The sequence below is a fragment of the Pteropus alecto genome, unplaced genomic scaffold, assembly GCF_000325575.1.
Source record: "Pteropus alecto unplaced genomic scaffold, ASM32557v1 scaffold79, whole genome shotgun sequence".
NCBI classification, from domain to species: domain Eukaryota; kingdom Metazoa; phylum Chordata; class Mammalia; order Chiroptera; family Pteropodidae; genus Pteropus; species Pteropus alecto.
In genome coordinates, this window is record NW_006494612.1 from 19,178,787 (window position 1) to 19,206,282 (window position 27,496).

Sequence of the window (27,496 nt, forward strand, 5' to 3'; positions counted from 1 at the left end):
GGGCCCCCCCCGCTTCCCCGACCAGCGGGGCAAGCTCTGGTGCTCGCTGGCCGACTACTACATCCGCAGTGGCCACTTCGAGAAGGTGTGTGAGCACACTCTCCCAGTTCCCTAAAAGGTCTAAGGTTTTTCAAGTATTTATATGCACGAATATGTATAAGTGTGTCTACCTACAATTATACTTCACTATATACCTTTGTAAATATAGATCATAATATTACTCCCCTGGAATGATATTTATATTTTTAAATTTAGTGCCGTAGATGGTGGGATTGTAAGTTAAATTAGTTTGCATTTATCTTTCTACCCAGGACATTGCATATAAATGTTACTCAATGTTTGTACATTGTTCTTTCGAACTTTTGGACTGCATTTGTAAAGACACATGTATGTACTATCACAGAACGTTCAGAGTATTTACTTTTTCCATCTTCAAATTTTTACATAGGTTTGGAAATAGAGGATTGTTACGTTACTCTCTATTGTCACTCTGATGCCTTTCTTTGTCTTCCTCCACCTTTTTAAAAACACATGTACCTGTACAGAAGGTACAGAAACCCTTCATTTAATATGTTCCAGTTTCAGTCAGTTTTCTGCTGTACTAGTTCTTTTCTATTGTTTTTTATTTGGAGATGTAGAGGACATAATACTTACTATGGACTGCCAAGTCCTTTGCCAGGTACTCTGCATACATTATCTCATTTAATCCAAATTTTCTGTCAGTTGTCTAGTTATTATTGACCCTAATTTGCAGAAAAGGAGGCTGAGTTAGAATAATCTGTCCAAGGCCACATAAATGCTAATGCCACAATTAGAACGCAAGACTATGCCTCCAAAATCTTATTTTTTTTTCGCTGCTCCACGCCAACTCTATCTGAATGGTAATTTATGGAGGATTAGGTTGTATAAGTAAGCATATTTTCTAGACTATCAAGTACTATTATCTACAAATTTATAACTCATACTTTATACTCTCTAACACAGTAAGGTGAGTATATTGGTATGTAATGAATGCTTTAGGTGATCATGTTTGTAATGGAACTTTAAAAATTTGATGAAATGATGTCAATGAGTTATTTGAGAACTGAAATCCAATCTTAACCCATTTCTTTAAAAGGCATGGCTGTCAAAGTGAAAAAGCTCATCTTCACAAAAGGTATTAAATATGAACATGTAACAATAAAATCATTTTAGAGAACATAAAGGGTTATGGAACAAAACCTGAAATAAAACCTATTGTGGCATTAAGTCTTATATTTGATATAAAATAGTGAGAACACATTGGAATTCAAAGTCACACGTGTTGTCACTCTTCCCCAGGTGTTCCAGATTGCGTATGTGATTGTGAAAGCAGCTAACTCTCCTCGTCCAGGCAACTGGATTTTGGAACGGTCGCTTGATGATGTTGAATACAAGCCCTGGCAGTATCATGCTGTGACAGACACAGAGTGCTTAGCCCTCTACAATATTTATCCCCGCACTGGACCACCATCATATGCCAAAGACGATGAGGTCATCTGCACTTCATTTTATTCCAAGATACACCCTTTAGAAAATGGAGAGGTAAGATGAGAAAACTCACCATAAGTACATTTAAGACGGCAAAATAGGCCTGTCAGAAGGACTTGAATATATCAGTAATTAATGTCAGGGAGAATTTAAAATAGGATTTAGCAGAAGTACATTTAAATGAGTTATTAAATAAAAAGGAAAAACCCAAGGTGATTAGAATTTTAACTACCTTCATTTAGTATGTATCTCCCATCTCCAATAAAGATCAGAAAAGAGGAAATGGGTTTAAGCTGGAAAGTCAATGATTAATTTTACACGTAAAGAGACTTTTCTGACAATGAGTAGTGGTCATGGTTGGAGAAGGATTGAAACTTTAAAAGAAGCCTTAGTTCTGGGTGTACTCTGGTCTGAGGATGGAGGGGAAAAGAGGTGAATTGGGTAAGAAATATAATTCATATAAAGGACCTAAATAAAACTTCTGTATTTTTATGCTTGTACCACATAGAGCTACAATGGGATTTCTTTTCTTTGGTCAGGCTTTGCTTACTATCTGCTTAATTATATGCTTAATTCAAAAGTGTTCCACTTCTCTATAGCATCTTTTATCCTGTGGTTGAAATTATAGATATATTCATTGGCTTTACATCGCAAAATCAAACCATGGCTTCACCGGTTATCAGATGTGTGACTTGAACCAGTGACTTAAATTCTCCATGCCTCAGTTTTGTCTCCTGTAAATTGTGAACAATAATAATAGTTCTTATTTTATGTGATTGTCAAGAAGACTAAATAAATTATTATAAAGTATTAGAGCAGTGCTAGCATCCATATACACTAGGTGTTCTGTAAGCATTAACTATTTTTGTTGTCGCTGAAATAATAAAACAATTATTGTGTAGTTATTATTTCCCTCCTCTCAAATACTCAGACTTTGACTTAGGAACCCTCTTGGCTTCTTTAATATATTTCCTTAATCTGTCTCCCTTCAGTATATGTGGCCTAGCTCCCTTTGTCCTCTCTGCTTATGAACATCTCTATTTATACTCATGACTGATATTCTCTCCTCAATAGTCCACACAACTGAAGCTAGTATCATTTTTATATTCACATTTTCAGAAAACTCATGCCCACCTCAGCCAATCTAGGGTTATCTCCTTACAGGTTTCTAAGAGAAAGTTAGATGTTTGACATAAATCTATCACATTGTCTTTTGGCACTATTATTCTGTGAATTGATACCAGTGCCACACTATATTACAAATTCCATGTTCAAAAATATCTGTTTTGGGGGAAAAATTCCAAATGGTGCTCTTAGCAGAAATCTCAATCTGCCAAATGACAAGGAGTCAAATGCAGTGAGTCAAACAGCTGTTCAACCTGCTTTGTACCCAGAAGCATCCAATTCCTGGCCAGACTGGCCTGAGGATATGGGAGTAGGAAGGAAGTGCAGAGAGAATATATTTGAGTTTAATTTTTATTACTTTTCTCCTGGACCCAGTATTTATCCATGATTACTAATTATCTTATATTTATAAAGCTATTCTTTACCTTTAAATAGGTCCAATTCGGAAATTGGTTGAATAATATAAAATGTACCTAGATAGATATATAACATACAAGTCACATGCATATTCCCAAAGCATGCTGTTCCTACATTGGTGGTGGTTCTTCATCCTTTAGACCTTGTCGGACTGTCAACACAGAGAAGATGTGTTGCTTATTTGTTTGTTTAACTGGCTATGTTGTTTTCACTCCTAGACATTCACTAAAAATACTCATTAATGATGACAACTATTAAGAATAAATTATTTGATTCTCTATCTGTGCTATGTTTCTTTAAGTCTATTTCTCTCTCTTCAGAAAGTAAGATTAGGTGAGAAACAGAAAGTAATTCAAAATATTTCAAATAGAATGATAGTATTTAAAAATAGTAACTAAATCTGGCCCTCTCCTAGAATATCTGCTTCATTTTTACATAGCTTATGCTGTGAAACATGTTATGTTTTAGAATAAACAGGTCCAGAGAAGGTAGGTGATATTCACCAATATTTTCCAGCTCAACTAGTAACAAAGCTGAGATAAGAATATAGTTACCCTGACTCCCGGATTAATGTTTTTGTTTTTGTTTTTGTTTTTTTCATACTTTAGTAAAGACTGGAAGTTAATTAAAATTTTTCAGTAATTGCTAAACTCAATTATAAGTTCGAGGGGACATAGAGAGGCTGAATTCAATGTAAGCAGTGAGTCTTAATTCTGAGATATCATGATATAGAAGAATGTATGTGGGATTAGAAGACTGGGTTCTTGTCCTGGCTCTTGTTTTTGTGGGATCTTGGGCAAGTCACTTAATCTCTCTGAGACTGAATTTCTTTCATACACAAAATAGTTTAATATATAAATTGTCCTAGGGCATCTTTTCATTCTAAAGTAGTATAATTTTGGATATTGCCTACAATATAACATGTAGGACTATTCTAAAATTTTTGGATGCCTGTCTCTAATATTTTCCTGACAAGAGACTGTGAAATAAATCTTGTTGTCATTAATTTTTATGTACTTTTGGATATCTCCTGAAGTATAATTATTATGTGCTGTGTTCGAAACTTTCCAGAGAAGTGACAGTCAAGCAAGAGAAACAAACATATAAACTTGTAAATGTAAAGTAATAGTATGAATGCTACCACAGAAGTGTATATAGAGAGAAGTAAATCCCCTGCTGGGTGATCCAAAACAACCACATTTAGAAGATGACTTCTCAAAATACAGGAAAACCAGAAATAATTCTTAGTATCTCACAACTTTCAAGGCCAATATGCAAGTTCATCTCCAATATAGACTATGGGCTAAACTAAGCATATAGCAGAACTCATCTTCATTGTTGTAGGATATTTTTATTGGGTATATAATTGTAAGTTTACAGTTATTTTCTTTGGGCGCATTTTGCTGTCTTCTAGTTTCCATTGTTTATATAGAAAAAGTAGCTATTTAATAATGTCCTTTGTAGTGTTTTTTCTCTGATTTCTTTAAAGATGTTTATCTTCGTCTTTGTTTTTCAGTGGTTTCATTATGATGCTCCAGGTTTGCACTGTCCACACAATAGTCACTAATTGTATGTGGTTATTTAATTAAAATTTCAATTAATTCAAATTAAATTAAATTTCTCGATGGCATAGCCACATTTCTAGTGCTCAGTAGTTACTTGTGACTAGCAGCTATCACATTGGATTGCACAGAATAGAACATTTCTATCATTGCACAGTTTTATTAGGAAGTGCTGCTATAAATGATACTTTTAAAAAAGTTTTTCTGTATTGAGATTTATTTGGTTAGTTATCTGCACAGTGAAGTCTTCCATCGGTTTAAGAAACAATTCAGCCATTAGCTCTCTAAAATTGTTCCTTCCCTATTCTCTCTCCTCTATAAATACAATTAAAAAGGATTTGGAGCCATGTTGCACTGACAGAAACTCACTCTTTTTCCTCCGCTCTCTGGCTTGCCCCATTCACTGCTCTCCAACCTCCTACATTGCTTGCAAGAGATCAATAAATGTTAATTATGTGTATTCACTAGAAAGCTTTTGTAGGACAGTATCCAGTTCCCCAGATAACTAGGTTCAGCTACTCCCAGGAAAGAGATTAGTCCTGCAGTCTAGCATCCTGGGCTTGCACCCAAAGGGAGAAGAGAAGTTCACTCAGAGCTATGAGATAATCAAGTCTCAGGGCCTGACAAAGGAGGGATAATAGAAGAAAATGCAGGGATAACAGTATGACACAGTATGTTGTTATTCAGACTGTAAACAAAAGGAGGCTTTGAGCAGAAGCCTTCAAAGAGCTTCATTTTAGAAAGCCAATTCTGTATCATCAGTGCCAAGAGAGGGCTCAGCAGGGTCCCTGTTCTACTTTGCTTTGAGAGAATGATGCTGAGCTCTGGAACAGAAGTTGCAGAATGTGTGTGAAGCAACAAACCTCAGGAAGCCTCCATTACTTTAAGGCCAGACAAAGAAAAAAGCTTTGATGAGAACAACTAAATACCCATACCTCTCCAGCAGTGCTACAGGGAGCCAATTCCATCAAGGGCTACTATCATCCCAAGTGCTGCCTCTGCTGAAAGCTGTTGCCCCAAGGTGCTACTGAGAACTGCTAACAAAAACTACCACTTGGGGGGACCACTGAGAACTATGCTTGCAGCAGTGGTTCCTCCCACACTTGACTTTCCTTAGAAATCAGAGAGGGCATTTGAAAGAGGGCTATTTCTTTGATGAAGGCTTTTAATTCAGTAGATTTGGGAAAGGCTCAGGAAATTCTATGTATATTTTAAACAAATACTCCTGGTGATTTTGATGTCTCTTCTCCCAGCTTATTGTTCAGATATTTTTAGCCTTCCCAAATTCTAGAGAAGAACAGATCATCGGTTATTTAAGGAAGGGGTATCAGTCAACTTAACTATTTCTAACAGAAGAAAGAGACTAACATTTTTTTTCTGTTAGGAAACATGATTGGCTTTGGTGGACTGAATCTCTGGATGAGTTTGAGCTATAACTAGGTTACCAGTGGTTGAAGAGGTGGCTAAGAAAGGAGAATCATGTTAATAATATTGACAGGAATGGGACAGTATAAATGGTACTGCTTGAGGGGTCCTAGTATTAAAATCATAATAAATGTTTTTCTGCTATATGAGCCTCTCTGTGATTAAGATTATTCCTTTTAATTTCTTTGGGTTGTCATTAGACTATGAACTAAATATTCATGGTTGCCATAGAAATTTTTGCTTCAGTTTCCTCATACAGAGGGCTTTAAGTTATTTACATATAATTTTTTCTCCTTGCCACAACCCTTCCCGTTCTCCTTGACGGTAACTCAAAAGAACTTAGATTCAACTTTGATACTGCTTCTGAAACATGGCAGGTTTGTATAAAATTCTCCAAAGAAATCATAATTAATTCTCGAAGACATCTTTTTTCCCCCTATAAATTTTATTTAGAGCTTTGATATTATTTTGATTTCCAATGTGACAGAATTTTATATATACAGACAAAATATGTTTCTTCTTTTTATCACCTGACATTGTGGTGATCCTTAGAATTGCAAATACTGAAGAATGAAGAAATAAACCCAATACCATATTAAGAAATGTTTCCAAGATCCTTCTTTGATGTAATATTGTGAAGGGTATAGAATGATTGCATGTGTGACTTTATGCGGAAATGTAGGAATGGAAATGAAAAACTAGCCTTTCTCAATTACCCTTGGAGTTTCTCTTTTACAGAGAAGCAGTAGGATATCACTAATTTGTATTTGTTTTAAATAGAGATTAAGGAAAATAATTATTTGGAGGTTTTAGACTTCTTTTCTCTAAAAATAATTCTTATCTTGACCAATATGGGGCCAATTAGTACCTGGAACAACAACAGGAAAGTACCTTATTATAATGAAGTTTATATAGTGTCACCTCTAGTTGGAATACACAGAACATTTGAAATATTTTAGAATTACACACACATAAAATTCATAATTAATTTAAGGCATTTTTATTACTATATTTAAGAAGAATACCTTTGTAATATAATAAAGATAAAATTAAGAAGATTGTATTCTCCCTTTCTAATGATCAGTTTATAGACTCTCCTCCAACAATATCATGCCTAGAAAGTATCAGTAAATCCTCATTAAGTTAATGCAGTATTGAAAAATCATACAGGCCGGAGAAACCAAAGGACAATGGAATCTTAAGAAGATAACACCAATATGTAAGGCCTGACTATCTGTGTTGTGGAGTAGGATCAGAATCTACTGAAATGAAACAGAAGAATAAGTTTCTGTTAAGCTGGGTACAGAAGTGCAGGGTTGTGGCAGAAGGCACAAAGGTGCAGCTTGCTGTCTTCTGTGGTGTTCAGTAGATTTGGCTTTCAGATATAGCTCTGTCACTGATTAAACTCGGTGCTCGGACAGGTGAGTAGACTCCAATGTATGTCCCTGCCAGTTCACGTGATTATAATAAAGATCAAATTAGGTCATTTATGGCAATGCCTCCTTGTAACCTATATAATGTAATAGCAAATTCTCTAGTTCAATAGCTAACATTGGCTTAAGCCCACTCCTCACTGAGGAATGACTGAGCTGGCTTAGATAGTATTGAGAGTGGGGGTCATGGAAGTGGCAGAGCTGTGCCATGCTGTTTTATGGAATCAACACTAGGGGAGACAGGGGTGACTACACAGGACTGAAGGAATAAACATGAGCTTGCTGACTGTTTTATGGAATCAACACTGTTTATTCCTACACAGGACTGAAGGAATAAACATGAGCTTGCTGAAGCTTAAAAGGCCAGAAGAAACAGATGAGGTTCTCGAGTGCTGATATGGGTTAGCCCAGGAACAGAAAGAATAGTAATAGTAACTAACATTCATTGCATACTTATTTTATGGCAGATGCTACTCTAAGAGTTCACAAGTATAAACACATGTACTAGTACTTGTCTCATTTTACAGTTGAGGGAAAGGTGGTATACAGAGGTCAAATAACTTGCCTGGAGTTCCACAGCTAGTAATTTTTGGAGCTGCAGTTTGAATCCAGTGTGTCATCTGAGCACCAGAAAGACACATGAACAGCTTTCTTCTGTGTCTGGGGTTTTCTGGAAAATTCACTGGCCCCTGAAAGCTCAAGAGTCCCCATCTCCTGGCAGGCTTGCTTTCTGCGTGAGCTTATGCAGGCTGGGAATTGGGCTGCTGCCCATTTTTTTTAGCTTACCAGGATTTAACTTTTTAATGTTTTAGGTTAAGAATTTCTTTTTTCCTTTTTTTTTTGTTTTTGATAGGTAGATTACTTCTATTTTGAATATAGTAGTTTTAAAATTTTGGCTTTCTTATTTTCTTCACACTTTTATTTATCTTGCTTATTTTTTTACCTTTTTTAATGATCTTTAATTTACAGTTTTAAGAGTTTTACCTTGGTATTATTACATTTATTATATATTTTATTCTGGTAAATGATTTATATTTTTTTCACACTGCCATAGACAGAGAGATAGGTCAATAGATACAGATATGCATATATACTTTTTGTTTTTAGAATTAGATGGGTTCCAATTGTATTACAACCTTGTCAGAATATTTTTGTCTTTAAAATTTTTTGTCTTTAAAATTTTTTTGTCTTTAAAATTTTTTGTCTTTAAATATTGTTGTCTTTAAAATCTGACTTACTTTTCCAATAACTTTCTCTTATAATCTTAACAATTTTATTATAGCTTATAAGATATTTTACAGTATTTTTACCATTTTATTTTTAGCTTTTAAAATTTTTATTGTTTAAATATTATTCAGTATGTCTTGGTTTGTTTTTATTCATTGTTTTCACATGGCCAACGGGAAATGTGACCATAAAAACAACACTCAGAATAGCCCACATTAAGAGAGGCCTTGTATATTTATTTTATCCTCCAGTTAGACTATCAGTAGTCTTTTTAGCTCATCTCTAAAGAGCTCCTCCAAAATTTACTTTTCCTTTAATGTTGAATTCTAAAAAACTATCAGCAACAGAAGATCTATTGACCCACAGTTCTCAAAATTTGAATATTAATATGTATGCATAACTGTTAAAATACTTTTTAAAGTTTATTTTTAGTATCCAGGCTCTTAAGACAAGTTATCTCTCTAAAATTTCACTCTTTGAAATAGTTGAATACTGGATAAATATTTTAAGCACATGAGGAAGGTGGTATACAGGTTTTAATCAGAGAAGAATCCTCAAAACACATATCTAGTTTGATTTTAATGAAAATCACATTGCAGGAGACTTAATAGAAACAATATAAAGAGGGTTTTTAGAAAGCATTTTTTATTATAATTTGCATATAATGTGGCATCAGCTATTGAATATAACTTCTTTCCAGGCATGGTTATGGAATGAGTGTTCTACTCTGTGGGTGTTCCAGGGCCCACCCCATATTAAATAAGGCAGTGACAAATGGATAAGAAAGGAACATCTTAAGGACGTAATCCATTGTTTCTCTGTACGTGTCATAGTCAGTTTGGGCTGCTTTAACAAAAATACCAGCAATTGGGTGGCTTAAACAGCAAACATTTTTATTTCTCCTCAGGGTTCTGGGGTTAAGAAGGCCAAGATCAAGGTGCCAACATGGTTGGGTCCTGCTGAGGATTCTGTTCCTGGTTTCCTCACATAGTGGAAAAGCCAGAGAGAGAAACTCTTTAGTGTCTCTTCTTATGAGGACACTTTAGTGTCTCATCATGAAGACACCACTCTCATGACCTAATTACCTCCCAAAGGCTCTATCTCCAAATACCATCCCAGTTAGATTAGGGTTTAATATATGAATTTTAGGGACACAAACATGCAGTCTGTAACAGTGGGTTACTCATATAAACAACAGAACCCTTGTTGTGCAGCCCAAGTGTACTTAGAACTCCAGACCTCAGGCATCATATATTTGTTTTAGTTTTTGACCACAAGATTTAATGCCCCACCAAAAGCCCTCTGAATATAGGAATCTTTTAATTCTTTGTCAATTTCTATAAGAAAGGATACGATGCTTTGTTAGGCAGACTTGAGACCCATTATGATAGCATAATTATTTTTTAAAATAAAATTCTCAAATATCCTAACATAGTAATCCTTTCTGAAGCCTTAAAAATTGACAATTAATATCAAAAATAAAAAGTATATTCTTGAAAATAGTTATTCATTTTATGCACATTATAAGAGAGGTTGGAGAAACCAAAGTTTTAAATGACTTCTAAGGGATTTATTACTCCAAACTATGTATAATTATATCAAATATTACATTTGACAGAGATACAATGATTCCCCATCTTATGGTTAATTGGAGTAAAAATTTTAAGGGCCAGGTGAATAAATTTTTTTGTTCCATTAAAACTTTAAAAAATGTTTTGTTTTGTTTTTTTAACTGGTTCTTGGTAATTCTTTCAAATGATTACTTTTATTGTTAGTTAATTAATTAGGTAAAATCCTATCAGAACTGAATTGATATCATTTATCTCATTGTCAGAAAAGATAGCCTCCTATAATCTTATATTTAATTATTTGTTAGTGTTTGGACATATCTTAGATACATTTCAGTTTTGATCTAAATAAATTTCAGATTTCTGATATTTTTTGTATGAAGAATGCTATATTTTATACACTCCACTTTTGGTCAGTGCTAAAATCACTATTCTGTAAGAAAATATGTAAAAGATGAAATACAGTTTAATAATATATAGTCTTTAGCTTAAACATCCAGCAATGCTTTTCTTCCACATAAATGTTGTTGAGACAGGCACACAAACATTTAATTACACCAGGACCCTATAGAAGAATCTCAAGAAAGCTGGGTAAGCAAAGTTCCACTTGTTATACTCAACTTGTTATAGAGAAAGCCTATATTAAAATTCTCTGAAATGGAAATTATAAATTGTCAGTTATTTGGGTCTCAGTTCTAAAGTGTATTGAGATTATAAAATTATGAAGCAAGGATTATATTTGGTGTATACAGAAAGAGGAAAAAAACTATTAAGTGTGCTGGATATTATAAGAAGCATTTAAGACCATTGAAACTCATTTTGTGACTTTAAAATCAAGTCTGAAGTTGAGCAAACATCCCATGGTGGAGTGGCAGGTCATACTATATTTGATGTTCTCTGATCACTTTTTCCACATTACCAAAGCAGGGACTAAACCTTTCAGTTAAGATGAGAATCTTATGGAAAGGAAGAAGATCAGTGGATTAACTATTGTTATTTTATCAATAATATTGGCAATAATCATTTCGCGTATGGTACTTCATCAATTACAAAGCGCTTGGCATATATCCTTTTATCGGATCATCTCCAAAGCCTTGTAGATACTTGAAGCCAAAACATTTATCTCATTTTACAGATGGAGATTAAATAACTTGTTTGTGGTCACACAGTGGTAAATGTTCAGAATTAATCTCTGGTCCAGATCCAGTTTAAATCTTCTAATGGCAAGACTCATAATCATTTCATTTCATAAACTGAACCCCTTAGGTTCAATCCAATGTCTTCTAAATGTGTATTTACCATTGGTCACAAGGGCTGTGTGACACTGTGTGGATAATTAAGTGCCACCCACTATCTCTACTGGGAAAAACCTGAGGGTGTCGATTAATCAGTCCCACACAGGAAAGATATTGTACTATTATCTTTATTGCAGAAGTATGTTTGAAAATACAACAAAGGATCTTGAAGCTATTAAAATAAGCTTCTGATCCTTAGGGAAACTATTTCAACACTAGAGTTATCATCAAAAGTCCTTGAGACAAGTAATCTAGGAGCCAAATGGTTATGATTACACTTTACAAGCAAACTTGAAAAGATATTAGGAACTGCTTTACTAGGTTCCCTGCTATGAAGTGAAAACTGGAGGAAAATCTACTGCAAAGCATAGTATACTGAGAATGTATACTATTTTGCACTGTGGCAGACCAACTACAGCCAGATATTTTTATTGGAAATACGTACGTGAATGACTTCGCTGAATTCTGCTACCTGGGAATCACATAAGACATACAATTTAAATTCTAATCATGGGTAGCAAAAATCCTATGATACTCATTCTGCAAAGGAGAATGGCAACCCTGGCAAGATTACAAGTTAGAAATTACATTCACCTTGTGTAAATTTGTTCTTCAGCTTCATTCAGTAATAAGAATTATTTATTTTCTTATTCCACAGATAAATGTCTTCTAAAACCAAGCCTACTATTAGGTTGAGCTAAATGAAATTGCCAATTTTTGACTATGTTTAGTCAATAAAAATGCAATTTCATATGGTTTATACTAAAATATGCCAAAGCATGAATAGAAAAATACTTGCAGAAATTTAAACTATCCTAAACATGTACAAATTATTTTGGCAAAACTATTAAAGAGAAATCAAGTCTCTTCACTGAAACAGTGATTTATAAGTATAATAATTTATACGAGTTATTTTGTGAAGGTCTTTCTTTACTGTGTTAGGAATATGGTGAATATTAACCTAAAAATGAGTCATACTGCATTTGTTTCTTCATTTTTGGTGGCAGGGAGAGTAGCGAATAGCAATTATATATGAATAATCAGGTATTATATCTGGTGCCATGGGGAACTATGTAGAAGTTACAAGTATATTGGTTGCTAGTAATAAGTTTGGGAACTCTGTTATTTTGGGTTATAGAATGTAAAATACGTGTGTGTATATCTGTTTCTACACAAACACATTTCAGTACCCTTATATGTACCATATAATCACGTGTAGATATTAGATGTATCAGGAATGACAGCTGCCACCTTCTTAGAGTCATTTCAAATATTGTTAAACCTGGCATCCAACTTACAGCAGTTATCTGCTATTCTTTTCAGGATGAATTACCTTATTGCAAAACTATTGGTGAAAATTCTTAAAGATCGTGTCAGGAAAAAAAATCTTTTTATTGTTTTTTTTTGAAGAAAAAAATCATAGTAATGATTTAATTTTGCTTTCCTTCTTATCTCTACATTTGTTCTTTTTATCAGTGGATGAAAAACATTTTGCTCTTCCTTCCTATAATTTGGTATGCTGCATCCCTTTACCTCATAACAAGATAAACTTTGGTGTTGAATTAGCTGTAGTAGAGCATCTCTGTACATTAATCACTAAAAGCAGATGTATTACCAAAAAGATAGGACATCAAAAATATGGCTAGGATACAGTTTTAGTTCAACCACCAAATGATGTTATGAATACATTTTATGAGTTTATGTAGCCAGTGAGTAGTCCTCAACATTGGCTATTGTTTGCCACTAACAAATACTGATCACCATGTATGCGGCAAATGCTGTCTTAGATTCAGAGATTAAATGATATTATACTTTGGGGGAAAAAGATAAGAGATTAAATAAATCAGGGAAGACATCTTTGAGTTTTGGAGAAGGAGATAAAGGCATGCCTAGTGTAGAAATGTATTGGTAAGAGACAGAGAGAGAGGGAGAGCGAGAAAAGGAGAAAGAGAGAATATGGCAGTGACCTGTCTTGGGAATTGCATGGTTGCCACATATTAAATGTGGGACAGAGTGATGAGAGATATAAGTTGTGTTCATAGCGATTGCTTTGACTCACCATGATTACTTCAGCTACTGAATATCTGAATAAATTGAGTAGGAAGGCTGTCTGTATTGAGCTGTTAAAACAGTTTTAGAATGAGGAAATTCAATTTTAAGCTCATACTTCGGGGAAAAAAAGCACCTGCCTTGCAGAAACATGTCACAGAAACAGATTTCAGGGGAGCAGGATAATAATAGCTAAATTCTTGTTAAAATAAAATTATATGTTTATCAGCATAAGGAATGAAAGAATTTCTTTGTTTTTGTTTATAAAATGTATCCTGTTGTGTAAGTCTTTTCCAACAAGGCTCACATAATGAGGAGTTCACTCTAGCATGAGAGACTTATTACTAGAGTTGTGACGTTTCAGCCCCTTGTTTTCTTCATAGTGTTTTTTGTTTTGTTTTGTTTTTAATCAGTCTTTCCATTGAGAAGTGACTTTTTAAAATAATTCCCTCAAAATAAGCATGGAGTAACATTTGATTTCTAAGTTACTATTACAGATGAAGCATCCCAGTTGGCAGAATATGAATGTACTTGTATTGCTGGGCTCCATGCTGAGGAAGCATAGACATTTTTCTTGACACAATGGCTAGCTGAAAGCACCAGAAAACTGATAGAAAGATATAATTGATAGAACTGTAGAGAGAATAGAAAAGCCAAAAACAAAGTAACTCATTTTGTCAGCATTTATATTGTGTTGTTTGGGTGCTATGACATGACATATAGTCTCTATTAATTAATTCCATTAAGTCTCTATTAATTAATTAATTCCATTAAGCATCTGATACTTGCTAATAAGTCTAAACCATTTACACGGATGCTGTTAAATATAGACAAACGGTCAAACAATAACAACTCTCTGAGACCACAGAAAGAGTATCTTAACTTAGAGAATTGCAAATGTTCTCAGGAAGCCAAATAATTAGGACAGCAGCAAACTGTCCTAATGTGGGGGAAATGGTGTCCTGGCAACGTAATGTGTTTATTCCCATCTTCTTACCGGCAGAGCCACTCTGCTACAATTTGTGAAGACTCACTAGTGTCTTCCAGGCACCCCAGGAAGAGAATTTTAGGGTGTGAGCCAGGCTAGTAAGACCCTGCATAAGGGCTGAGAGGAGAAATAGTTCAGGGCATTTTATCCCTACCCTTGGGAAAATAGCCCAATTGGTGCCTAACTTTCCTTTCTGAAAATAGCACAGGTAATTTTTCAGCCAAATGAGATGTTCATCAAATGGGGAAACAATGGCAGAATGTGGAGAGGAGCTGATGTCAGTGCTTTCAGTGACACTAAAATTTGTTTTAAAATAATAAAAGAAACAGTATCTCCAGGCTTGTTAGACTCCAAAATTGGAAGCAAAATAAATCAAATAATAACAAATAGGCTATTCATGTGTATTTTTATATATTAAAAATGTATATATAAAGAAGGGACTTGTAAAGCACAAGGTAAATGCAATCAAGGTTAAAAGATTTAAAATAATTAAGTCAAGAGCAATCGGTAAAATATATGCCAAACCAAATAATACTTTGATATTCTAGTCTGGAATGAAGATTTGAGGTTATTTTGAAAAATAACTTCACCATGACTCTGTCTAGAACTCACAGCTGCAGAAAGAGAAGTAAACAAGTGATCCTATTAGAAGACTGCAAGGTTAAAGAACAACCGAAGAAAAAACTCGATGAAACTCTTGTTAGTTCCCAGTGATATGATTATAGCAGATACAATTCCCTAAAGGAAAACTAAAAAAGGATGTTTTCTAGAGATAAGAATACAAATAAAGTTGCTTGCTTGTTTGTTTTTAAATCAGATAACAGGAATGAAGATTAGGTAAAGGATGTTTTCTGTATTTGCTTTTAAAATTATCTCTGTATTTAAATGCAGTCATTTAACAGAAAATCTTTTCCCACCGTCTTTTCATAGGTCCTTCCATGTTGAAAGATGCTACTGTTTACTAGCCATTGCTAAAAGCTATTGAGTTCCATGAGAGAGGGAACCATGATTTACTCCTGTTTGCATTTCCTTACTCTTCAGTTTACATCACATATGTATAAGGTCTTATGTATACAAACATATGTATAAGGTCTCCCATGCCTGGAGCCAAATCAGATTATACTGGTCTGGGAGTTGAAAGAGAGACTTAGTTTACCTAGTGTGACCATCCCGATCATTGAACCAGCTGGTTTTCACATTCGTAACAGAAAATTAACTCTTTAGAATTTTGTGGTATTTGCATGTGTCATTCACTTTGGGCCAGAGCTATACCAAATCCCCAAGAAAATAAAGGACAGAAAAGTAATCAATTATTCTGGATTCAAATTTAAACATCTACATAAGAATAGTAATAGAAAAATATATTTTCATGACAATTTTTTTTATTTTGTCTCTTCTTTTGAGATATCTCAATCCAAAAATGACAAACAAATTGCTACAAAAGCCCCAGAATATTATTCTTCGGATAGTGTATTAATTACTCAAGTCAGGAAACACTTAATTTTATAATCATATTTCATCATATAAGAGAATACTTTTTAAAAAGCTGGGAAATAGCTGGTCTCCAAATTGGTATTTTCACTTCGATTTCTCTTTTGTAATTAATTTCCAGTTTGATTTTCTTTTGCCTCTGGTATTCTGGATGATTATTTTGTAGCATCTGGGTAATTTTATGTTAACATCTGGAATTGAGATTTTTTTTTTTTATTTGTCTGATGCATATAGAATATTTCTGTAAGAAACGTATTTTTCCCAGCTGCTGTTTATTCATTTCAAAGAGACATGGTTAAGTGAGTGTAACAGCCTCTAAAATTCCTGAGGAAACACAAAGCATGTTTAATACAAAGTCCTGTCAGTCTATTTTCTCCTCTACCAGCTTTTCCCATGGCAGAAGTAGTTTAGATCCTCCAGGAGGAAAACTTTTGAATGATAACAAGTGGTCTTGTTGAACTCATGGGCCTTGCTTTGGAATGTTGGTCTGGCAGTCAATAGCTATGTAACCTTGGACAACTCTTTGAAGTCCAGTTTTCTTATCTCAAAATGGAGAAGTATAAATACATGTCTCCCAACATCGGTCATGTTAAATGAGATAATTTATATAAAATATGTGACTCAAGGGGTTGGGAGACTCAGTAAATGACAGCTCTTATAATCATTTATGTCTATATATATTCAGAATGCAACCTAGAATTTCTTCTTTTCCTTACCTCCTAGGGCTTTTATGTATGCAGTTAGCAGTTTGGAAATTTGTACAAGATTTTAGAGAGCTGAATTTTGGCTTTTAAAAACTTGCTCTTTGAGTGGAAGGAGAAGGAAAGAATCAAACTCAATAAAGACATTATAGAGGAAACGAGAATACTTCTTTCCTGAGCTTTTGTAGCACAGGCTATGCAATGTACTTGCAAAGTAACTTGAATTTTTAAGCAATGCTTTGGAATTCATATACTAAGATAATATCTTTAAGTCCAAGCTGTTGAGGTGGTAGGCATAAAAGAGTTCTATGCTCATTATCATTAATGAAATGTTTAAAATGTTTTGGAACTTCTTGAAGTTTGTTGTTTTTATATTGTCTTATTAATTAGTTTTGACTTTAAATGATTTTTATTCGTTTCTCCTCCAAAATTATTTACCTTCAAAGATAAAACTTTATAATATTGAGTTAATCAAGGAATGTACTGCAGGTTCTGAACACAGCTCTAAGTAGTTCTAAAATCTCTTGATTGTTCTTGGGATATGTGTAAAACCAAGGCAATTAATTTAAAAGTTTTTTTTATTTAGTTAGTTGTATAATTTTTTATATCTTTGTTAAAAAATTAGCAGCTTTATTTTATTTCCACAGATTAAAAAGCATTTTTCAGGGGAACATGAATTAACAGAGTTTCCGGAGAATGATTTTAATAACATGAATTTCACACCTTGTTTCTGAGAATCCAATAATTTTCTTAAATACATTCTTTCCTGTGCTCTTATGTTACCTTAAAGAAATCGAGGATTTGCAGCTTGTTTAGTTTTTCATTTTTCCCCTTAAGCTTAGCAGCATTGATGCTCAATGACAATAGGTAATACTAGATGAGTGAATAAATGAAGAGAAGATAAAATAAATAAATTTATTACCATTGTTTAAAGAGATATCATTAAAGAAAGAGGTATCCCCTATTATACTTCCAATTATTTCCAAGGAAAGTGTCAAGTTTGTAACTTTAAACTTACAAAAAAATTAAAAGAATAGGAACATTTACTGCTCATCTGGAATGAGTTAGTTATTGTAGCCGAACTCTTAATTTAATTCAGAATTTTCAGACAATTGGGGCAAAATAAAAAAAGAACATGTTAAATTATGTAGTGTCCTTGTCTGACAAAGGAGAGCTTCCAAATTTTCAAGACAAACATTTTCTTGGCAATGAATTCTCAGAGAAAATTTTAATGTAGTCTTTATGCAAAGACTTCAGATAGCAAGAAATACCAGATTTTCTAGCATAACTATCGCAAAGGACGAGATTACTTTTTATTTCTACCACATAAGAAAGCTAAGGATATAAATTTAAAATTTTTCACTCAATAATGATATTTGTGTTTCTGAGGAACTAGTATAATATGATTCAGTTCCATAATTTTGTGACAGTCTGCTTAACCCAAGTAGAAGCCTTGGGGATGGATATGTAGTCTGCTTGTCTTGATGTTACTCTCAGATATCAAATGTATAGGCAAATCTATAGGACCGAATTACTTAATAGTGATTTAAGCATGGATATTTGTTATTGCTGGGGAGTCTTCTGTGTGATTAACATAGAATATGTACTAGTAATCAAATGGAGACCTAGCCTACTGCCACACAAAAGTATATTGTCAGGTAATCTGTGGTAGAACCAATATATTTTCCCCAACATACATTTTGAGTTATAATAGCTAACATTTATTGATCCCTCGCAATGTGTCAGATGCCATTCTAAGTGCGTTGTGTATTTTAACTCGTCAGACTCTCACAATAATTTCATGTAGTAGACACTATCATTGTTCCCATTTTACAAATGAGGCAAGTGCTGGCCAGTATTACCTTACTCAAGGTTATATAGCTAATTAATGATAGAACCAGTATTTGAACCTAACCATAGTCATGAAATTACCCTCAACCTACTTATGAATTTGTATTAGCAGGTAGACTTTATAGAATGGATATTTTTAACCCTTTTATATAATGTAGAAGGAATTTTGACATGAACAGTAGTAAAGGGAGCAATAACTAAAATTTGCTTGCCTTAACTATGACAGAACATCAATGTGACTCCCTGCCAACTATCTGATTATGAAGTGAATTGCATTGTGATAGCAGGCTAAGATGAATAAAGTAAGAAATGCACCCCAAAATAGCCGAATGAATGGATTAACCTATTGCATGACATCAAACTGGAAAACACAGTTCATCTTACAGACATGATTGTGGTCTAATGGAAAGTGCATTTGTTTGGAGTAAAAAATAAAAATAAAAACAGTTTAATTCCCAGTTCTACCACTCACAGTCTCTATAACCTCCTAGTCTTTACATTTTCTTGGACCTTTGGTGTGCCTTTGTAAAAGCTCAATTTTCTTATCAATAAATTGGTTTAAGATTTCTGTTTACTCTCTAGCTTTGTTGTGATACCAAATAAAATACCATATGTGCATACATTTGTAGATTCTAAAGAATCTACAAATACACGGTATTCACACATATTTGTCATAAATGAAAGACATGCATCGAATTAACGTACAAGCTGTATGAAGTTATTTTAGTTCATTCAAAAAAATCACAAAAACTTATTTAAATATCCAAAATTCCATTCTCTCTCTTACTCTCAATCCTCAAGAATCTCTATATAAGAGAGATACCATTGACAGTAAAGTTGAAAATTGAGTTAAATATTTTGGGATTTCTGAACACAATTAGTGAAAATCTATAGTGTAACCATTTGTATAATTTTTAAAGTTTATCATTAAAAAAGGAAAAGTCGAATTCAAGTGAAATGAAACAACATAAGCTTTGTTCTGTGGAACACTGTCACACACAAATAAATGACATGAATAGACTAACAAATTTTTGGACTTACCAGATATTTAGATCAAAAATGTATAATTATTTTGTAAATAAAAATGTTATAGGATTTCAGGTTCAAAAATTAAGAAAAGTGAAATAATTTTGCAAAGTTCACTTAAAGATAGTGATTAGTATACTATAAAATATATGGATTCTAGATATGATTTTGACGGCTTTAGAAATCAGACTTTCTTAAAGAGATGACTTCGCTTTTGTTTAAAGGCTTATTTATCCTCTATTAAGTCATCTTTCTAAGGCTTTTCAGTATGTCTCTTCCAACTGGGTTGAGAAATCTTTAAGGAAAATAATATCCTCGAGAGTCAACACAATCTTTTGCTATTGCATTTACTAGGACTTAGAATGAAGGTAAAATATACAGGAAGTTGTAGAAGCGAGCACTCTAGAAGAATCCAAATGCACCTAATGTCTTCTCCTGCTACGTCCTTATTGCTTTTAATAAAAATAAAAAAAAATAGCTTCTGAATCGCAAGAATATTTTAAGCCACATGAATCAGTATGAACTTTTTGAGGAGACTTTTCAAGGAGTCTTTAAATACTGAAATGATTAACAATATCTGAAGTGAAATTGCACAGACTGTGTGGTGAGGTAGTAGTGGTTGAGAATAAATATTAGTCTAGATGCTCCTGCTGAGTGTAATACAAAGACTTCCTTCCCCATTATCCTTCACCCATGGTGGGCCTGGGTTGTATTTTCAGAAATAATTACTTACAGAGCACCTATAAAAACAAATGAATCACGCTCTTGACTGTGTTTCTTTCCTTTTGGGATGTTTGTCTACCAGGCTGTTAATTGGGAGATTTGCTAATTTAATAAGAAAAAATATTTACTATTTCTTTGAAGACCTCAGATATACGTCCAATTTTTATTTTAAACCCTCTTGATGCTGTTGTTTACCACGTATTTTACTTAATTTGAATATTTTAATTTAGCACGAGTCATCCCTGTGGATTAACAACTTTCCATTCTAGTTATATCTACTCATATCTTCTATGTATTTTCAATGGTGTGTCTGCTATTTCAAAGATCTCCTTGAACTTTATACAGATTAAAACTGGCAGAGTCTCATGACATCTGGAGTAAAAGCTGGAAGCTCTGGAAGGAGGTCCTAAGAAATAAGCTCAAATTCAGAAATTGCGTGCTTTAGAAAAATAAAATAATCTTGTTAATGAAGCTCTAGATTAGACCTTCTAATACTATTATAAATTGATTATAAGATGATTATATCCTAGAAACTATGGGAAAAGACTGTGGATCAAAGAAATTATAAGATGGTAGCAAATTGGAAATATATTTTGAAATTATAATTAAAATTATCCGGAGTCAATTTTCTAAGGCATTGAACTATTAAAGATTTATGAGTTGCCTAAAATCTCAAATCTTTTCTGAAGTAGTCACTTCAGTTGAGAAAAAGGAAAGGTATTTTATTTGCTGCTTTACTGCTTAAACCAGCATGAAAAGAAATCAAATGTGTGATTACTATTCATTATTATGATGTTTATTGCAAAATTATGGTTAACCCTTAAAATTATGTGAGAAGAGACCACTAAATGTTTTAGTCTTTCCTTAAGACTTATAAGCAGAATTTTAAAATTCTCTAAACCAGTTAATCTGTACTTGAGTCTATAGCTAAATGCCCTATGAAAACTTTAGGCTTAATTCTATGTAAATCTTTCATTGTATCAACAGATAATTTATAAGTGATTAACAGCATATTGAAGGAAATCGACTTTTTTCCTAACCACATTAATGCAATCAACATTTACAACATTGTTTTTGAAAAAAAAAAAAAAAAGTTATACCAGAATTTATTTCCTGTTTGTCAAATGTTCCTGCCTGAGATAGCACCAACATAGACTTCTGTGTTTTCCCTTCAGTGTGCAAATATGCTCTTAATCACAAACACATCCTTATTAATACTTATTCAAACTGAGAACTTAGAGAACTATGACACAGGATGCCTTCATGCTAGTGTTTGCTTCACAAGCCTTTGAAAATCTATGGGAAGCCCTATAGCACTAGAAAGAACATTGGGAGGTAGGATTATATATGAAATTTATTACCCGATTTTCTCTAAATGATGCTTATGTGAATATTTGTAACTCGCAATTTGGGGATTGAATGATCTCCGGGTTTGCTGGCAGGAGTTATGCAGAGCATTTGTCTGTGGCAGAGTTCATTCCTTGAGTTGGCATGCTCCAGCTCACCTACGTACCTCCTGGTGCATGTACTGCTGGACTTGAATCCTAGGTGCTGTCATTCACTACCCGTTTGCTCTTGCACAAGTTCTTTAACCTCTCTGAGCCTGTTTCCTCATCTGCAAAACTGAGGAACATAATAATACCTTCATAACACTAATAGTAAAATGAGATAAACAAATTGTAAAATCAGCACATAAATGTCTATTTTTAAATTATTACAACTTAAAGTCATCTAAGCCATGTGGTGCTTTCTTGAAATGGTAGTTATATTTTGGTTAATAGACCAGATCCAAAAGCTTAAGCCTAACTTCTGATGACAAACTGGAAAATTGGTTATAAATTTTGAAACCAGAAGCATGATCATCTTTGTTCCAGACTATCATTTCAAGGCTATTTATAGAGTGAACAACATTGAAAAGTAGAAATAGTGTGTGCCTACGAAGCAAAGGGAAGGGTTGCTTATAGCCTTGGAAGATATAAATGGTGTCTCCCTCCAGCGGAGAGGGCAAGCATGCTTACTGCCCAGAGTAAAAGATTTGGGTTCCTTACACTTAGGATTCATCTGTAACACAACCCAGTGGAGTCAGGTATCATCTGGTCCTCATTGTATCTCTCTGGGGAAATGAGACTCAGAGACTGGCACCAAATATGTTGATGCTCGTGTTCTCTTTGTGCTATGAGTAACAAATTCCTTTTTCCCTGTTGTAGGAATCTCGTATGTTCTGTCAGCATCCATGAAACCATGTCAGTCTAACTTGTTATGTTGCAAATAAGGTAAAATTTAAAATCTAAGACCCTTCACAGTCTTTTTTAAGAAATGGCTTTATCAAGATATATTTCATACAACATGAGATTTTAAAATTTCAACTGTACGATTTAGTTGTATTTAATATATTCACTGAGTTGTGCAATCATCATCACAATCTAATTTTAGAACATTTTCAACACTCCAAAAAAAAAAAAACTCTATACACATTAACATTCATTCCCCATTACTGCCCTCCCATACTCCCAGCTGTGTTGCATTGGTTTTAGAGCATAGGAGGGGAGGGTGTAGGCAGGAGAACAAGTAAGAGGCTTTTGCAATACTTTAAGGGATAAATGATAGTAGATTAGACCATGGAGGGAGCATTGAGGGTGGTGAGAGTGTTTGAATGGGAGATATATTTTATAAGGAGAACCAGCAGGGTTTCCTTACTAATATAATCTGCCAGGAGGATTTGCTGGTGCATTTTCTTTGAGGTGAGAGAGAGAATGAGATAAGTATGAGTCCACAGTTTTTGTCCTGAGCAACTAGAAGGATTGAGTTACTATTTAGTGAGGTTGAATACAGATAGTATACAGTAGTCTTGAGCTCAGATGAGAAATACTGCTTAAAGATATTAATCTGAGCATTTAAAGCCATCAGACTGTACAAGGTCACCCAGGAAATACATGGAGACTAAGAAGAAAAACAGTCCTAGAACTGAGCCCTGGGGCACTTCAACCTTCAGAGGTCAGAGAGATGAGGTAAAATGCGAAATCAAAGAGCAAACACACAGTTTGAGGCAGAGATTTCTTGCAACAACATTGCAAGCATTACATATTCTCTTTGTCGCAGGATTTGAAATTAATCTTTTGGGAAATGTGCACTCAGACCTTAGTGTGATTTACATAATAAACAAGTGACTATTTGCTAATTCTGTTTGATTCCTAAAAAACATATAAAATTTTATTAAATAAACCACGTCAGGGGAAAGGGCACCAGGCCCATAAAACACTTGACCAGAGTTTTCCGGGAAAGGTGTGGAGAAATGCAAGCTTTGCTCTACATTAAACAAAAGCAAACAAACTAGCATATACTATTTTATGTCCCTCAAGATCCACATTCCAAATCGTCACATACGATCTGACATATTATATATTCAAGTGAATATCACACTTGATTATATGGTATATTCTTGAAATAGATCTGAAGGATAAACTCTCAACTTAGAGACTTGCTCTGAAAAAATGTTATGGTATAAATTATATAATTAGTTGTTTTTTTTTTTTTATTCTGGCCTTTAGTTATATTTGTAAGGCTTTGAAAGTATTTTTTTTAAGTACAATTTTATTTATGATATTTATAAAAAGTCTTGCCAGTAGAATTTTATATATTGGGAAAAAAAAACAAAAAACACCTACCACATCATTCATATGAATTTCCTCTCCACTATAATGTGTTAGAATTAAGAAATATTTTTATTTTTATGTCAAACTAAGGTGGTGTCTTACGTGATGAAAAACATCTGGATGAAACTGAAAAGTATAGTCAGTCATCAATGTTTATTATTATCTTGATATTTTATGTCAGGGAAATGATAAATCATAATTAGCATTTCAATTTGTCAAACAGATGTTCATTGAAATACAAACACAAGTTATTTCACAAGCTGGAAGGACATTTTAGATGACTCATAATTGTTCTTCTGTTTCTCAAAGATAAAGAGAAATAAAATTTATTAACAATTCATTTGATAATGTGTACAGATAGGCTATATTACTTTATAAATATGAGAATTTACACTGAAATGATAATGTGTTGAAATCGATTTAACCTGTTGTGTTTTAATGTTATTAATGACTGAAAACAGCAGCAAGCGAATTATAAGTTATATTTAAGGTCCAAACATATTATTTTAGGCAGTTTTTTTAAAATAAGTATTTTTTTAAAAAATACTTTTATAAGTTACATTGACATGGTAAAATCTCTTTTGTGGTGAATGACTGTCTTCAGTGGGTACGAGGATTTGATTTTATAGTGAGTGAAAAGATTTCTCAAGTAATCTATCTTTGGTTACCAATTCCCTTCTCAAATCTTTAATATTTTCCGATATCATCCTGTGGTTGATTATTAAGGATACTGAAGCTTAAAGAAGCTCTGGAAATATGGGTGGTAGAGAAAATGTGTGAGCAGGCTCTCCTATAATACTTCCCTCTCTTCCCAGCTTGAATTTTCTATTTCTATTCTGACCTTTAATTTTCGTGATATATTTTTGTTTTCCCCAATAACCTTTGCTTTTGAAATATTCTTCCTCCTACCATTTAAAGAAAAATCTCAGGAATAATGAAAAACACGAATATCAAAATGATCGAAGAAAAGGCAATATTGTATACTCTACTTAGAGCACACAAAAATAATTATTTTGAAAGGACAGCACTTATTTGGATGTTTAAACTCTGGACTGCTTATTTTAAAGTTGCTCACTAGTTCGTTGAACTACACACATTTTTGATTTTTACTTGAAGAAGAAATAGGATTGTTCATGGTATATGTATACTTCTGTACAGATTATATAAACTGATGCTGATAATGTTCATGCCATTAGAGAATGTTTTTCTTTTTCTTGGTCAGTATCTTCATGTTTCTTAAATATACTACTGGAAGGAAATAGAGATATATAGATGTGAGTGAAGAGATTTGGGTAAAGATAAGGTGGCTAATTAAAATATGCTTTCCCAGAAGAATTTATAATAAATTAAATTTTATTTTAAAAAATAACATATGTTGGAGACCCAGTAAAGAAATTTTTGAGAAGCAGGCATATAGCTGTATCAGTTAAGGGAAAGGATTATTTCAGTTAAAGTCCATTACTGAAGGATAGAAAGGTCATGAGATAGACCGGTGAAAGAGCTTACTTATGATAGAGAAGAAGGCTTAGAAACATAAAATAAGATACATTATCAGGAATGAAGTCAAAGAAAGGACTGAATCTTGATCAAATTTTCAGAAAAAAACCTACAAATAAACCCCAGTCCATACTAACACCAGTTATAGGCCTGAGATTTTCCAAAACCAACCCTCTATGGTTGCACTGCCATTCATTGTGAATAAAGGTGGGCTTTCAAGCATGGCCATTGTGGTCTCTGGCCCTGTATTATTATGGAGTGAAGTGATTGGGTTAAGAAAAGTCTATATATCATCTTTCTATGCAGGTAATCAGACCATTGAGGATGCCTATAAATAGGATTTCAGAGATTCTTACTTGTGTTTCTCAAAAGGCTGTCATACCTAGCCATTTAATAACCAAAGGCATCTTCTATTAATGAGTCTATGTCTTCAATTAGTACTTAATGAGACTGAGGGATACAGAAGATGGCAGGGATGCTCATAGTGGTGGGGCAGGAGAGGCCTAGAGAAAAGCTAAAGGGAAGCCTGAAATGAGAGAGAAAAGGTAATTTCATAAATTGGAGAGATTGGAATCATTGCATTCTAGCAAGTGACTGGACTTACAGCGTACCCTTTTTCCAAGGAACCAAATTCTCAGCTATATAATTATAAAAGCATTGGTAATCATGACATATGCTTCATAAAATACTTTATAGCTGTCATTATTGTAAACTATTTCAGAAAAGAGATTAATGTTAGCATCTTATTTTCAAAATAAATATAGCAAAAGAGAAGAAGAAATTAAACAGTCTTGTTACCGTTTCTCATTGGAACCAGTTAAGAATGAAAACAAACAAACCAAAAACTCTTAAGCCCAACAGCAATTTTCCTAATTTAACTCCTTTTCTTTTTGCTAAGGAGGAACAGTTGTAATTTTGTCATTAATAGAAAAGGGAACAGTGCCTAAACAGCCTATTATAAATTCTTCTGGGAAAGCATATTATAAATAATTGAAAACAAACCTGATTCTGTGAACTTGGCAGCAAATGTATAACAGAAAGCAATTCAGCCCTGGCCCCTGGATGATTGATTAAATGTTTTATTCCCTTTACCTTTCATTCACACTATGTTTATCAAGAGGAAAGAGAAAAGGGAATGTTGGGAAACAAAATCCACTTTAGACAAATAACTTACAATAATGATCAATGACCTCAAATCAGCTGTTTATTCATTTCTCCCAAGTTTTCATGTTTCTAAGTATTTGTTATCTGCAGGGGCGCCTGCAGAAAATGAGGCCCTGAATTTCAGCATGTCCCCATTCCCCGCCCCCCACCAACTAATTAACAACACGAGCTGTATCTGAGCTTCTTTGAGGGCATGGCCCTGCAGCTTCCTGTGGTCAATTATTAGTTCGGAGTCCAGCAAAGGAACAAGAACACTGTGTACTCGGTAAGTCTACAGAAAACTTCATCTTCTCTTTGTGTGGGAGGAGAGGTCCCTTGGTGCACTCTGTTTCTTTGAAGGGACTAGAGATCTGCTGCTGCCGTACAGATGTCAGGGGCGCGTAGAGCCAACATCCTACAAACCTAGTAAATAAATGATTGAGTTCCAACTGTGTACAGAATAAATGTAGGAGCCTGAGCTTAAGATACTGTTGACATGGATTGTATTTGCTGTCGTTGTTCTACAAAGCATGTAAAACCTCCTCAAGAAAACACTTTCTTAAAACCTTCATATTTCTCTAATGTTATCTAACCATCTGTGTACATCACAGTAATGTACTGCAAACCCAGTGACTCCAATAAAATTTTAAGCACGAAGTCAGATTTACAGGCAGTCCCTTCCCACATCACATCCTTTTCCTTTTCATCTTTCTTTTCTCATAAACTATTGCCCAGATGTCAGTAATTCTACAACTTCTTCTTCCTGGAGCCTTGGTCACCTTCTCTGTCCTCAGCTCCAAAGGGGAAGTAAAT

The 27,496-nt window shown here is 33.8% G+C and overlaps 1 protein-coding gene across 2 annotated transcripts in view; it reads left to right on the plus strand.

The window, feature by feature from the left end:
• The window catches only part of LAMA2 (laminin subunit alpha 2), a 493,622-nt gene that overhangs the window by 155,521 nt on the left and 310,605 nt on the right, over window positions 1-27,496 (plus strand). For both annotated transcript variants that reach the window (XM_006926157.1, XM_006926158.1), the window contains exon 4: window positions 1,321-1,563. In XM_006926157.1, the coding sequence (XP_006926219.1) occupies window positions 1,321-1,563 (243 nt within the window). The remainder of the gene's footprint in view (window positions 1-1,320; window positions 1,564-27,496) is intronic.